This window comes from Ruditapes philippinarum, unplaced genomic scaffold, assembly GCF_026571515.1.
Source record: "Ruditapes philippinarum isolate M1 unplaced genomic scaffold, ASM2657151v2 ctg7886_1_1_1_1, whole genome shotgun sequence".
Taxonomy (NCBI): domain Eukaryota; kingdom Metazoa; phylum Mollusca; class Bivalvia; order Venerida; family Veneridae; genus Ruditapes; species Ruditapes philippinarum.
Genome location: NW_026860289.1, coordinates 25237 through 39327, shown reverse-complemented (window position 1 = coordinate 39327; position 14091 = coordinate 25237). Strand labels below are relative to the sequence as shown.

General features: G+C 33.7%; 1 protein-coding gene across 1 annotated transcript; it reads left to right on the top strand.

Annotated features, from left to right (window-relative positions):
- The first annotated feature begins 12711 nt into the window (after positions 1 to 12711).
- Positions 12712 to 13074, top strand: LOC132759537 (E3 ubiquitin-protein ligase XIAP-like). Its single transcript, XM_060751325.1, has one exon. The coding sequence runs from the start codon at positions 12712 to 12714 to the stop codon at positions 13072 to 13074; it is 363 nt and encodes a 120-aa protein (XP_060607308.1).
- Positions 13075 to 14091: the final 1017 nt, after the last annotated feature.

Genomic DNA, 14091 nt, shown 5'->3' with positions numbered 1-14091 from the left:
TAACAATAATTAAAGTGAACAAGAATGTGTTTGTTAAACACAAATGCCCCGGGCTCCGATACTTGTCAGTAGCAATATTTCAAAAAATGTTTACCCATTCACTCAGTTATGGACAGAAACATTGCCAAAAAATTGTAAACACAAGTTATATAGCTTGACAGAGTCATGGCATTTTGTAATTGTGAAATATATAAGTTGCCAAGTCATTGCTATGACTTGTGAAGTGATAAATATTCAACTTTATCAAATATATATAAATGTAAGAAATCTATACTTGGCACCCTTGACCTTGACCCATTGACACCTATAGAATATCATGCAAGTTACCTTCCTACCAAATATGAAATACACCTGTCAATAAATAAAGGCTGTATGGGCAAAAATGTTAAAATCTATTTTGAGCATTGATGACCTTGACCAAACTGACCCCTAACTCCATCCAAAGGAAGAATACCATGCAAGTTATCTTCCAACCAAATATGAAATAAATCTGTCAATAAATAAAGGCTGTATGGGCAAAAGTGTAAAAATCTTTTTTAAGCACTAGTGACCTTGACACACTAATCCCTAACTCAATCAAAAGGAAGAATACCATGCAAGTTATCTTCCAATCAAATATGAAATACACCTGTCAATAAATAAAGTCTGTATGGGCAAAAGTGTAAAAATCTATTTTTAGCACAAGTGACCTTGACCCACTGATCCCTACCCCAATCACAAGAAGGAATACCATGCAAGTTATCTTCCTACCAAATATGAAATAATTTATTATCTGTCAATAAATAAAGGCTGTATGAGCAAAAGTGTAAAAATCTATTTTAGCACGTGTGACCTTGACCCAACTGACCACTTACTCCATCAAATTTTATTTTCCTATCAATTATAAATGGCATCTGTCTATAGAATAAGGTTAATACACCTGTAAAAATGTAAAATCTATTTTTTACATTGGTGACCTTGACATTGGTGACATTGACCTTGACCCAAATGACCCCTTACTATACCCAAAGAAGGAGGACCTCCCTTGGCATGTTTGTATTCATCATGAAAGACATCAACCAAAAAATAAAGGCGGTATAAACAAAAATGTTAAAATAAATTTTCTAAACCAGTGACCTTGACTTTGACCCTAGAGACCACTTACTCCACAAAAAATTAGAGGACCATTCAAGGTATCCACCTACCAAATATGCAAGATATCATTAAATAAATTAAGCAATTAAGAGAATTTACGATAACTTGCCTTAATAGGTTAACCAGACAAGGCCCTATTTTCAAAGTGAAAAAAGGGAAATAACTTGGAAATATGGATGACACAGTTATATAATTTGGCAATATCATGTACTTTGTATTGATAAGTAAGTGTTGAAATTATGAAGCCATTAGTATAGAAAGAACTTAAGATATTTCCAACTTGCGATTTTAGGTTAACCATTATTCATTTTCTAAGTGCTGAGAAGGGCAATAACTTGGTAAATATGGAAGCCATAGTTAAGTTACTTGACCAGATCATGTACTTTGTATTGATTAGTAAGTGTGTAAACTAAGAAGCCATTGGTACATGTAGAACTTAAGAAAAATCCAACTTGCCGTTCTAGGTTAACCTCGTACGGACAGACGGACGGACGGTTCAATTACTATATGCCCAGGGGCATAAAAATGCAAAGGGCAATAACTCCAAAAGTGTGCAAAGAGTTATGGTTCTTAAACACAGCACAATACTCAAAAAGATCTATATCTGTGAAGTTTCAAATCAATATCTCCAATACTTTTTAAGACAAAAGTTAAGCATAGAGAAGTAAACAAGAGGGCCATCATGGCCCTGAGGTCACTCACCTCGTATATAGGCCCCCGGAGCGGGGCCAGATTAAACCCAGGGCTTTTATTTGAATAAACTTGGAAGACACCCATTAGAAGATGTTTCATGATGTTAGGTTTTAACTACACACATACAATGAAAAACAATGACCTTCCCCCGTCAGGGCCAATTTCAACCCAAGGGCTAAACTTGGTAGACACCCATAAGAAGATGTTTCATGCTAAACATCTAAGCTCTAGCTCATTGGCTTTTTTAAAAAAAAAAAAGATTATTTATTAGCTTTTACTATACACATATAGTTAAAAACAATGACACCCCTGGGACGGGGCCAGTTTTGACCCCAGGGCTTTTATTTGAACAAGCTTTGTAGACACTTACTAGAAGATGTTTCATGCTTAATATCTTAACTCTAGCTATTTGGATTTTTTCAAAGAAGATTTTAAGTTTTTGCTATACACATATAAGGAAAATCAATGACCCTGGGCGGGGACAATTTTTGGCCCCAGGGCTTTTATCTGAATAAACTTTGTAGACACTCACTAGAAGATGTTTCATGCTTAATATCTAAACTCTAGCTATTTGGGCTTTTTCAAAGAAGATTTTTTAAGTTTTTGCTATACACATACAAGGAAAACTAATGACCCCGGGGCGGGGCCAGTATTGACCCCATGGCTTTTAATTGAACAAACTTGGTAGACTACCATTAGAACATGTTTCATGCTGAATATCTTAGCTCTAGCTCTTTGAGATCTTTAAAAGAAGATTTTTTACGTTTTTACTATATGCATAAAGGGAAAATCAATGACCCCCTGGGGCCGGGCCAATTTTGACCGTAGGGCTTTTATTTGAACAAATTTGGTAGACACCCATTAGAAAATGTTTCATGCTAAATATCTTAGCTCTAGCTCTGGGTTCTTTAAAAGAAGATTTTTTAAGTTTTTACTATATGCATAAAGGGGAAAACAATGACCCCCTGGGGCAGGGCCAATTTTGACCCCAGGGCTTTTATTTGAACAAACTTGATAGACACTCACTAGAAGATGTTCATTCCAAATATCTTAGCTCTATCTCTTCAGGTTCTTTAAAAGGAGATTTTTTAAGTTTTTACTTAATGCATATAGGAAAAATCAATGACCCTATGGGGCGGGGCCAATTTTGACCCAAGGGCTTTTATTTGAACAAACTTGGTAGACACCCGTTAGAACATGTTTCATGGTAAATATCTTAGCTCTAGCTCTTTGAGTTCTTTAAAAGAAGATTTTTTAAGTTTTTACTATATACATATAGGGAAAATCAATGACCCCCTTGGGCGGGGCCAATTTTGACCCCAGGGCTTTTATTTGAACAATCTTTGTAGACACTCACTAGAAGATGTTTTATGCCAAATATCTTAGCTCTAGCTCTTTCGGTTTTTTAAAAGAAGATATTTAAAGTTTTTTCTTTTGGTTGCCATGGCAACCAGAGTTCTGCATGGAATAAAATTCTCTGAACAATTTTTAAAGGTGACCACCAAAGGAACATTCCTGTGAAGTTTGGATGAAATTGGCTTAGTGGTTTATGAGGAGATGTCATTTAAAGTAAAAGTTTACGGACGGACGGACGGACGGACGACGGACGGACGCCGGACGAAAAGCGATCACAAAAGCTCACCCTGTCACTTTGTGACAGGTGAGCTAAAAATAATAAAGAGTTAAAAGTTTATTACCAAGTGATGTATTCTTTAGTTATCCAACATCTATGCCACATACAGGACATTTTTTGCATCCTTTGGAAAACCTTTGATTCCTATCTCATAATTACCAGCCAATGGTCCAAACATATGAGCAGCCAGAATAACTTGTATGTTATATTCACTATATCCTTTGTTTTTACACAATGAAAGAAGACACTCCATGTGCTGTTCTGAAATTAAAATTAATGGTATTTGTTAATGAATAAGGAAAATCAAGCAATGTGTCCAGTGTTGCATCTAGGCAATCTAGGCCGCGCGATTGCGCGATTTGCGCATATTTTATGCAGATCGCGCATTTTAATGAAGTCAACGCGCGCAAAGTCGCGCATCTGACAATTTTATCACTTTATTCAGTTTATCTTCATCGTGTCTTGAAAGCTTCAGCCATGTTTGTTTTCACTCGTGGTAATGACTAACATACGTACTAAAAAGCGTGTAGCAGCCGACTTGGTCATCTCGCGTGTGTTTTGTAGTATTCGTCAATATTTTATTTTTTCTACTTCCGTTTTTGAGCGGACGATAGCTGTAAAAAATGCCTGAGCGTAAAATAACTGAATTCTTTTGGATAAGTCATAGTGTTAGGTAAATGTATGTCCCCCACATTTTTTTCAAGTCCCCCACATTTTTCATTTGAGTGGGGGACAATCCCCCATAATTATGAAATTCTAGATGCAACACAGTGTCCATAGGACACTGATGCTGTACATTCCACAGTTTAGTCAGTCAAACGATGCACAGCAGGATACAGAGCAACAGATAAGGTGCATATTTTACTATTTACGCAATTAAAATTACAAAATACGATATTGTAAAAGTAAACACTTACATAATTATTCTATATAGCATTATTCTTACAGAATCATTTACAAGTGTATTACCGCTATGCAGTAATTGTAACTTTTAGTGTTTTGTACTCCAACCTCACTTAGTGCCATTTTATAACCACAGTTTTCTTACTCTGTTTTTTATCATTATTATTTATTTATTTTTCGTTTTCCTTTTTGTTTTCTTCTTATAATATATATTTTATAGTATACATTGTATATTTATTTTTTTATTTCCATTCTATTTTCTTTTTATATTTTTTGATCCCAGTGTAATAAAATATTTGATCTCATATTCATGTATGTATATGAAAAACCCGGTCAAATTGTTTTCTGAACAATTGACTGTTCTAAGGTAAAAAAAAATGTGTCTTACCAGTAGTCGAACTTCTGCCTGTACGGGTAAAACACATTACTGACAATGTTGCTTTACCTACTGTGCTAACAAGACATATGATAACATGAAGTTTTATTTTCATTTTTATAGGATGTGGCATTGATCTGCCTAACCTATTTTTCGCATTGTTATTGGTCTTTGTTTTGTAAAAAAAGGATCAAGTTCTCATCCTAGGACAGTAATCATTATCCATTAAATATTTTTTATGAAAACTGAAGTGTCAAGTTATCATCGTATATCTGTAATTACTCTTCTAAAAAAAATCAATATCAGCTGTGGTCTAGGTGACCTTTTCCAGGTGTTATGAGGGAGTGTAAGACAAAAGTCCTCCCGGACAAAAGCTGACAAGGCGGACAAAAGCCCTCCCGTGAAAATGACAGGGCGGACAAAAGCCCTCCCGTAAAAATGACTTGGCTGACAAAAGCCCTCCCGTGAAAATAATTGGGCGGACAAAAGCCCTCCCACAGCAAATATATATAATTATGTACATTGAATTGTTTATATTTTCCTTTCAATGCACTCAAAAATGTAATCATGAATATTATTGATTTCCATTAGCATAACAGTGTTTGTATGAGCTTGAGCACATTCCTGAGAGGCATCTGAATAATCAGTGCTAAAATCTGTAAGTGCATATTTATTCACGTAGACACGAAGGATTACCCCTATGTGAATTTAATATTAATAAAGTAATTAATGATGAAAAGAAGTTAAAATTATCTAACTTAAAAGTTAAAGACATTAATAATGTGCCTTGTAATGAGTCAATTACTTTTAAACTTGTTTTTTTGACGACATTCGTTTAAAAAGTTACCCCGAAAAACATTTCAGGAAGGTATATTCAGAATAAAAGGTGGTTCTAGCTCATACACATACTTAGGCCATTTGAAAACAACAAGACATATATGTAACAATTTTAATATGTTGAGTGAACTGAAAAAACACAGGTATTCAACATACATATTTATTTTTGTTACGGGAGGGCTTTTGTCCGCCTTGAAAATTTCACGGGAGGGCTTTTGTCCGCCCAGTCATTTTCATGGGAGGGCTTTTTTCAGCCCTGTTATTTTCACGGGAGGGCTTTTGTCCGCCCTGTCATTTTCACGGGAGGGCTTTTGTCCGCCTTGTCATTGTCGGGAGGGCTTTTGACCGGGAGGGCTTTTGTCAGTTTCCCGTTATGAGGTTGATTTTCCGAAAATCTGTAAATAGCATCTTTGTTATTCAACACATGTGATGACCTAATTATTTAGCCCTGAACATTATTTATTTACACATGTATTAAAAATAGAAAGTAGGCCTATGTCTTAATTTGGCCACTTGAATAAATGGTGTAGTATAGTACATAGAAGTACCACCGTTTAAACGGTATAGTTTCGGTTCTTATCAATCGTGTAAACGTTTACAAAAAATTGTAAAGGTGGGAGCCTTACTTAATGATCATAAAATTAAGAAAGCAACATAGTGTTTTTTCCCCTGCTTTGGGAAAGGTGCTGGTACCAGAATGCATCGGTTTGACTCAAATTGGGAATTTTACATATGCTGCAAAATATTCATTGGGAGTTTCTTTTATCCAGGGAGACATGAAAATTATGCACAATAATACGCTTTAAGGCCATGTAAATAGGTAAAGGTAAATGAATTTCTTTAAACAATCTTAGTGATGAAATATCTGATGATTATTCTTTAAAGAACAGTTGTAAATAATTTCCTTGTGATGACACTTGCTCAAATAAAATGTAACTTAAGCTTTCAGCGGGTGCAGGTTTAGTCAACCTAATGTTTGGTCAATCTTAAAACTAATAAGTATTTTAAATGGAATATCAACACTTCCAAAAAAAGCAATTTGTATGCACTTCTCCTTGTCCCTAAAAACTTCTCCCTAATAATTATTATAAAAAATTAATGGGGAAAATTCTACAAAATTTAATTAGGTCCTGTAAGTGTAAAAGTCACCAAGGTCCTGTAAAATACCAGGTTTCACAATACCTAGTGTCCTGTAAGATCATTTCAGTCCCATGACACTTTTTGTACCGTAATTTCAATTGGTTTTGTAGGATAAGTACCAAGAGGAGCACAGTATACTACCGAAATGAGGCCATCAAATCAAAATCCGACAGCGTTAGTTTAATCGGGCTGGTGAAAATGCCCGATCGGGCTTCAGACATAAAATACTATATTTATAGAACAAGAACTGTCAAAGGACAGTAACGCTTGACTATTCGAAAAGTTGTCACAAGGGTTTTTCATTGAGTATAATAATGCTTACCTATATGAATACATACAGTACTGGATACGCGAAACCCGCACAATTCGTGTATTCGCGGCGAACCCTCATGCTTTTTAACGCGAGCGAATTCGCGGCAACTTGAGAAATTCCCGCGAATTCAACTCGCGGCAATTTTGCAGTGAACATTTGCCGTGAACATTTGCCCTGATACGCCGGGAATAAAACATGTATCTTTGTATAATAAATGTATGTTGTACTCTATGAACTTGAAACCATTTGTATTTAAATGATATACATGTACATGTATGAAAATTAATTAGTAGATCTACATGAAGTTGTATCTTGTAATTTTTTGTAAGTAAATTATTTTATTGTCGACCATTGTCGACCAATCAACTTGCATCTTGCTACTCATCACCTACTCATCTCATGCTCCTGGCATTTTTTATTATTGAAATTGAAAGTAAAGAAAGTCTCAATTTAAGTGATAAAACATTTACAACTTTCAACAATTATAATTAGCGTATTAGACGTAATAATTAGCTACACCTGTGAACCTGTGAATCGGTAATAAATGTCGCACTGTATTGTTCTAAAAATAGAAAACATGTATGTGCGAAAGTAAAGAACGGATTTTAATTACATTTGTATTAATATCAAAGTAGCAATTGGACAATTTGTTATCGTGCGTTCTTTGATGTAGTTTCAATTACATTTTGTAATTTTAATCGCGTTTTGTTGTTAACTAATTTTCATCCAGCACCTGATTGCTTTGTTTTCAAATACAAAATGTATACGCTGTACATGTTCAATTGCTAAATATTAATAAATATACTTGACATTTTCAAGATTTTTTTAAAAAATTTTACTATATGTCTCCCGGAAGTATACGGAGCTGACTTGTATACACGATTTAGGGCTTGAATCGCGGACATTGAAGGTCAGGTCCTCGGCCCTAGACGGGGAGATAACATTTCAAATGAAAATTATACACATGTATCCATAAAAAATATGAATAAAATGACTTACCTTTTAATTAGGACATTTTGTATTTAAATAATAGTCTGTATTATTTATATAACATTATTAATAAAAATAGTATTAAAAACTTAATTCAATATTAATATATTATTTCAAATGTGTTTTTCTATAAACATTCCAAATAAAAGAAAATGCGTTAGTAATAAGATATAATTGAAAACTGACTGACTTATTGACTCTCTATAAAACAATGAATAAGACAATTAATTAGTTTAAATGTGTTTCTTTATAAACTTTTTTAACATATAACAAAATATATGAAATTATTTTCAATTTAATTCGATATTATGAGTCAGTCAAATAATGTTTCTATATAAGATAATAATAAGTACTTTTACTGTAAAATAATTTAATAAATATTTGCGTAAAATACATACATACGATGTTGACTTCTCGGCGTTTAGCAACGAAATGACTCTTTCAAGTTTTTTGCATTCCTTAATACGCATGACCGGTTCTAATGACCTCATCAGCTAATTTAAAAACGGACAAAAGGCTATTCAGGTGTCAAAATTAATTTATTCAGAATGTCAACAATGTTTGGCGTATGTTGATTTAAGAGCAGATGTGCGGACAATAGGCTATTCAACTGTTAAAATTAATCCCTTTAAAGTTGCCACGCTGTTTGACGTGTGTTTATTTAGGGACGAATACTTTAACAATGGTCTATTCAAGTGCCAAGCCTAGCTTGTTTACATTATTTGGCGTGTGTTTATTTAAGGACGGAAACTTTAACAAAGGTTCATTTAACTGTCAAAATGAATCCCTTTAAAGTCGCCGCGATATTTGGCGTCTTGTTTATTTAGGGAAGAATACTTTAATAATGGTCTATTCATGTGCCAAGGCTAGCTTGTTTACATTATTTGGCATGTGTTGATTTAAGTTTGAAAGAGTTAACAAAGGTCCATTTAACTGTTAAAATGAATCTCTTTAAAGCAGCCGTTCAGTTTGGCGGGTGTTGATTTAAGTTCGGAAGAGTTAACAATATCCTATTCAACTGTAAAGTTATTCCTGTTCGTGTAACCACAGTATTTCATGAACCGTTGAAATTATGCACAATGATTTCTTTAAATGACAAAGATCGTGTTTAATCAAGACAAACAATGGTACATGTGATGTATGTAAACTTAATAAATAAAAATACTAAACTATTACCAATGAAAAAAAAGGTTAAAACAAACATCAGTAAAAATAAAATTCTAATGAGTTCTAATGAATGCTGTTTAATATCTACAATTTATTTTTTGATTGATTCAAGCTTACATTTTTTTATCCCCAACATATATTGAGATCATGGATACATGGATAACTTTTCAATAGTAAACGAAGTAAGGAGAAATATAACCAAAACAGTTTAAATTTGTTTCTTTCAAAAACTATGTAATTCTTTAACTTCTTGCTTTTCCCTACATCTTTTATATTACTTCCAGATTTTGACGCACAAAACTGCATGTTTCTCATTACTTGGTTTTCTACAAGGGTCATTATCATACTGCATGTTGTTAAAAACTTATATCCATGATCTTCATATATGTGGGAGTAAGAAAATGAGCCAATTCGTGTAAAAATGTTCCAATAACATCACTTTCAGATGCGTGCTCATTCTCATAAATTACAATGTCTGTCCCCTGTTGGTAACCTTTCACTTGTATCCCATCTACTAAACCGTTGCCTCTTTTCAAAACAATGTTGATGTATTTGTACTCCACACGTTATGTTCTAACAGTGTCATTAGAATAGCCATAATCTGTTACAGAAATAGAAAACAGAAACCTCATTTTTTAAATTGTTCAGTTTAGAAAATGCAAAATATTCATAAATTTAATACCACAACACATTCAAACAAAAACTTACGTATTAAACATACATTACTTACTTTTTTATTGAATTGCCATTCTACCCCTTACGAAACGTTGTGTGTGTTCGGTCTCAAAGCATTTGCCAACTCGAACTCTCATTGTCACTTGATCTGCCGGATTATAGGACATTATCTCTAATGGCTTAACTACGCGTGTCTTACTGCCATTTCGTATTGTCACACGACATTCTCCTGTAAGAAAAAAAATGTTAAAGACATGTCATTTATTTATTAAGTTTTATTCACATTTGGTAAAGGGTTATGGAGATATGATATAAATAAATTATGTTACAGACAAGACGGACATACTCAAATCGGTGCAATAATGACAACAACTGCTACAGGAGTAAATAAAATGAATTTATATTTACAACTTGAAAAAAAAAGAGCGAAATTTTGTATATTTCAAAAAGAATGAACTAATTCAAAGAATACATACATAAATATATTTATATACAACTCACCAAAGTGATATGATCCCGTACCATCCATTACCAATAAATTTAAAACATCACCGAACTTCATCGTAAAACAAATTATATTTGTCATACAGCTTAACATGAATGCTGCAACTTGACAACATATATAATCCAAACTCATTGTTAAAATGAAAAAAAAAATATGTAAATAATATGAATTAAACGTACTGTTAACTAAGGGTCTCAAACAAGACTGGACAAGTTCTTACAAGTTTATACATGAAATTAACATTTTAGGGTTTACTTATTTTTGTCATTGTTCATCAGCAAACAACCTTAGCCGGCCGAGGTGTTATTATTTACTTTCTGGCCAGAAAAGGTGTTAGTATTTACTTTTCGAGGGTCCCAGTCAGCGAAATGTTTACTTAATGCAAACAGACTACTGAAATAAGGATTAAAATTTGTAGAAAATGTTGCAACTTATAGAATTATGACTTATACCTAATACTCTTTTATTTTTTAGTCTACAAAATGCTGTTATTTACACTTTGAATGAAATTTTATTCCCTTGCTTATATTTTTGAGCAATTTCATTCAATGAAATTAAGCTACAAACCGGTTTTTTCCTCTTTAGGGCAACCGTTTACGATATGATTTTTTAATTTTTTACTACCAATTGAAAGAACATTTCAATACCTTTCATTTACACCCCCATTATCGATTCGATTTTTTTCCGTTTTCCAGTTATGACGTAATAGCGATTTTTTTTTAAATCAATTTTCTAAAATCATTCTAGAGTTTCGGGACTGATAACATTCGAAAGATCTCGTCACTGCAATTTTGCAAATATGTACTTTTATGGGTGTATCTTTTTTGAGATACTGGGGTTTAGAATTTAGTACTTTACCGAAAGAGTTCTGTCCGTTTTATTGAAAGTTATTTCCCTTGTTTGTAGTGATTAAAACTTTGAACCTCCAAAACTTTGTTATTTCTTCACCGATTTTTAGCATCTTTGTGTCTAATCATATTAATTTTTCCTCAGCAATCCATTGAAGGGTATATTGAACGCATTTATTTATCATGGTGATTGTGATTGATGTCGTATTTTGCAGTTTTAGCTACGTTTAAGCTTGTTCGTAACCCGTATTAAGCATAATTTGTGATTGGTTAACTTGAAATCCGCTCTGATTGGCTAACCAAACATGACGTTACTGATTGGTTTATATTTATAAAAGACCTTCTAGGGACGAACACTTATTCATTTCATGAACAACTTCATCATGAAACCTACGTTTACACTTTCGGCACATACCGGATGTATATAACTGGAGTGCCTCTGTGTTTTTTAATGAATATGTCATGTACAGTGCTATCCAAACGTGTTTACATAATCCTGACACAGAAAAAAAGCATGGCAAACGTTTTGAACTGACTAAAACTTTCAGTTACGATATTGGACTTTTGGGGCATACCAATAAACCAAGCAATAAGATCAAAGTGATATTTACCAAGACAAAAAAGGTAATTTTTGTAATATCTGCTTATCCAGTTGTCTAATGATTTGATTGATAAGACATGTTTGGACATGATTTTCTATAATAAGATCATGACGAAAGTGATCAACCAATCAGGTAAAAGATTGCATCATACAACAGCCAATCAGATGCAAGAGAAAGTGGACCAATCAGAAGAGACTTTGATCTATAAAAAGACGGTATAACGATTACCAAGGTCATTAGAGTTCTGACACTCGAACAAGAAACATGGCAAGCTACAGATGCAAGTACAGTCTCGGTAATGAACGTTACGTGCAAGTGAATGAATGGAAAGGCGAGCTGAGAGTAGACTTAAGGGAATGGCAAGGAGATAAACCGACGAAGAAGGGCATCAGCTTAACGTTGATGAGATGGAAAAATGTTGTGGACGCAGTGGAATTTGTGGATCAATCTCTAGGAAAGAAAGAAGTGTACAATGCTCATCTTGGAGGAAACGTGTACATGTCGATTAAAGCTGGGTGTGTTTGCGTTGATATTCGACAATACTGGAAGCCCAAGGACGATGTTGTGCCAACTAAGAAAGGATTGTGCCTAAGACCAGCAGAGTACGTGAAATTGAAAGAAGTAATACCTGACATCGGTAAAAATCTACCAGAATTGGACTCTGTGGTGCCCTGTTACCTACAAAGCGATCATATGAATCAGATGGGAACGTTACAGTGTTCAGAATGCAACCCAAACGATTTCATGAATTGGTAAAGGCACGTGATTGTGTTCTAAAAACATTAACCAATGACAAACCGTTTCTAAAAATAACCACCAATCACTAACATTAAATACGTTTATTAGGATAATTTACACACGATATCCATTTATCAGAAGACACCAAACGAATAGCATGGACCAGAGCGATTTTATCATGACTAACCGATTTAACAATCCAGACATGATGTTTTATGAAGATCGACTACACACGTTTGAACATTGGTCCAAACAAATTAGACCCAGTAAAGAAGCATTGACTAAAGCCGGGTTTTACTATACTGGCACTGCGGACAAAGTGATTTGTTTTGCTTGTGGTGTGAATCTGGCGTCATGGGAACCCACGGACGAACCTTGGAGGGAACACGAAAAATGGTCACCAGCTTGCATCTACTTGAAAATGACTGGTTACGATAAACTACCAACGGATGTCCAAGATAAACCCTGGTTTAATTCCAACAGCGTTACTGGAGCCAATTTGTTTCTTGGACGTCGCTGATGATAATGTGTGCATTCATATGTGTGATGCTATCAATGATTAAGGATTTAGAATGGTGGTTGAGATGTAGACAGTTACGTGTTGAAGCTAGAGAAGGTGCAGATAGACTAGTAGATATTTTAGATACGTATATAGAACAAAATAGACCTTCATTATATGCTACCATGTTGTAATATTTTTGTAAGAATATATATATATATATACAAAAAATGAAAACAAGTACCGGAAAAAAGTCACATATAAATAAAACAAAAAACACAGTCCATGAGTTAACTTATTTAATTATTTGCCAACCGGTTTCTCTTATGATCATCAGGGCAAATATGACGTCGTCGCATAGTAACGACGACGTTTTTGTGTACACATGTGTACGCATAATCTAAAAATAGTAACGTCATTATGTAGTATTAAGTTTTGGATTAAAAACATCAATAAAATAGCGTTCTTTAGATAACCTAGCTGAAACGTTTTTACTGTGAAATTTATAAAATGGGAAAATACAAAATTTCGGGTCTTTTTTAGAGCATTTATCTAAATGCTCACTTAAAGGTAATTGTCTGGTTGATGGGTCTCTTATCTGCTGAGCATGAACAGTTTTTCTGTTTCTGAGTTTGTCACTTGTTTGGCCTATGTAAAATTCTTTGCAGCCGTTGCAAACTAAAACATATAAAACATTTTCAACAGTACAGTCCATATTTTCTTTTTTACAAAATAATATTTTTTTCATTTAATAATCAATATTATAGTCAGGTAAAAGGTACAGCCATGGGGACAAAGGTTGCTCCAACATATGCAACACTTGTACTAGGTTATTTAGAAGAAACATTGTATTCAGAAATTAACAAACAGAAAGGTGAAGATTTTGCTAATTATATTCAATGTAACTGGAAAAGATTTTTGGATGATTTTTTATATTTTGGCAAAGATCTCTAATTGATTTATATATTTTTGAAAAAATACTTAATTCACTTCATAAAGATATACAATTTAAGAAACAACAAAGTACAGACAGACTTC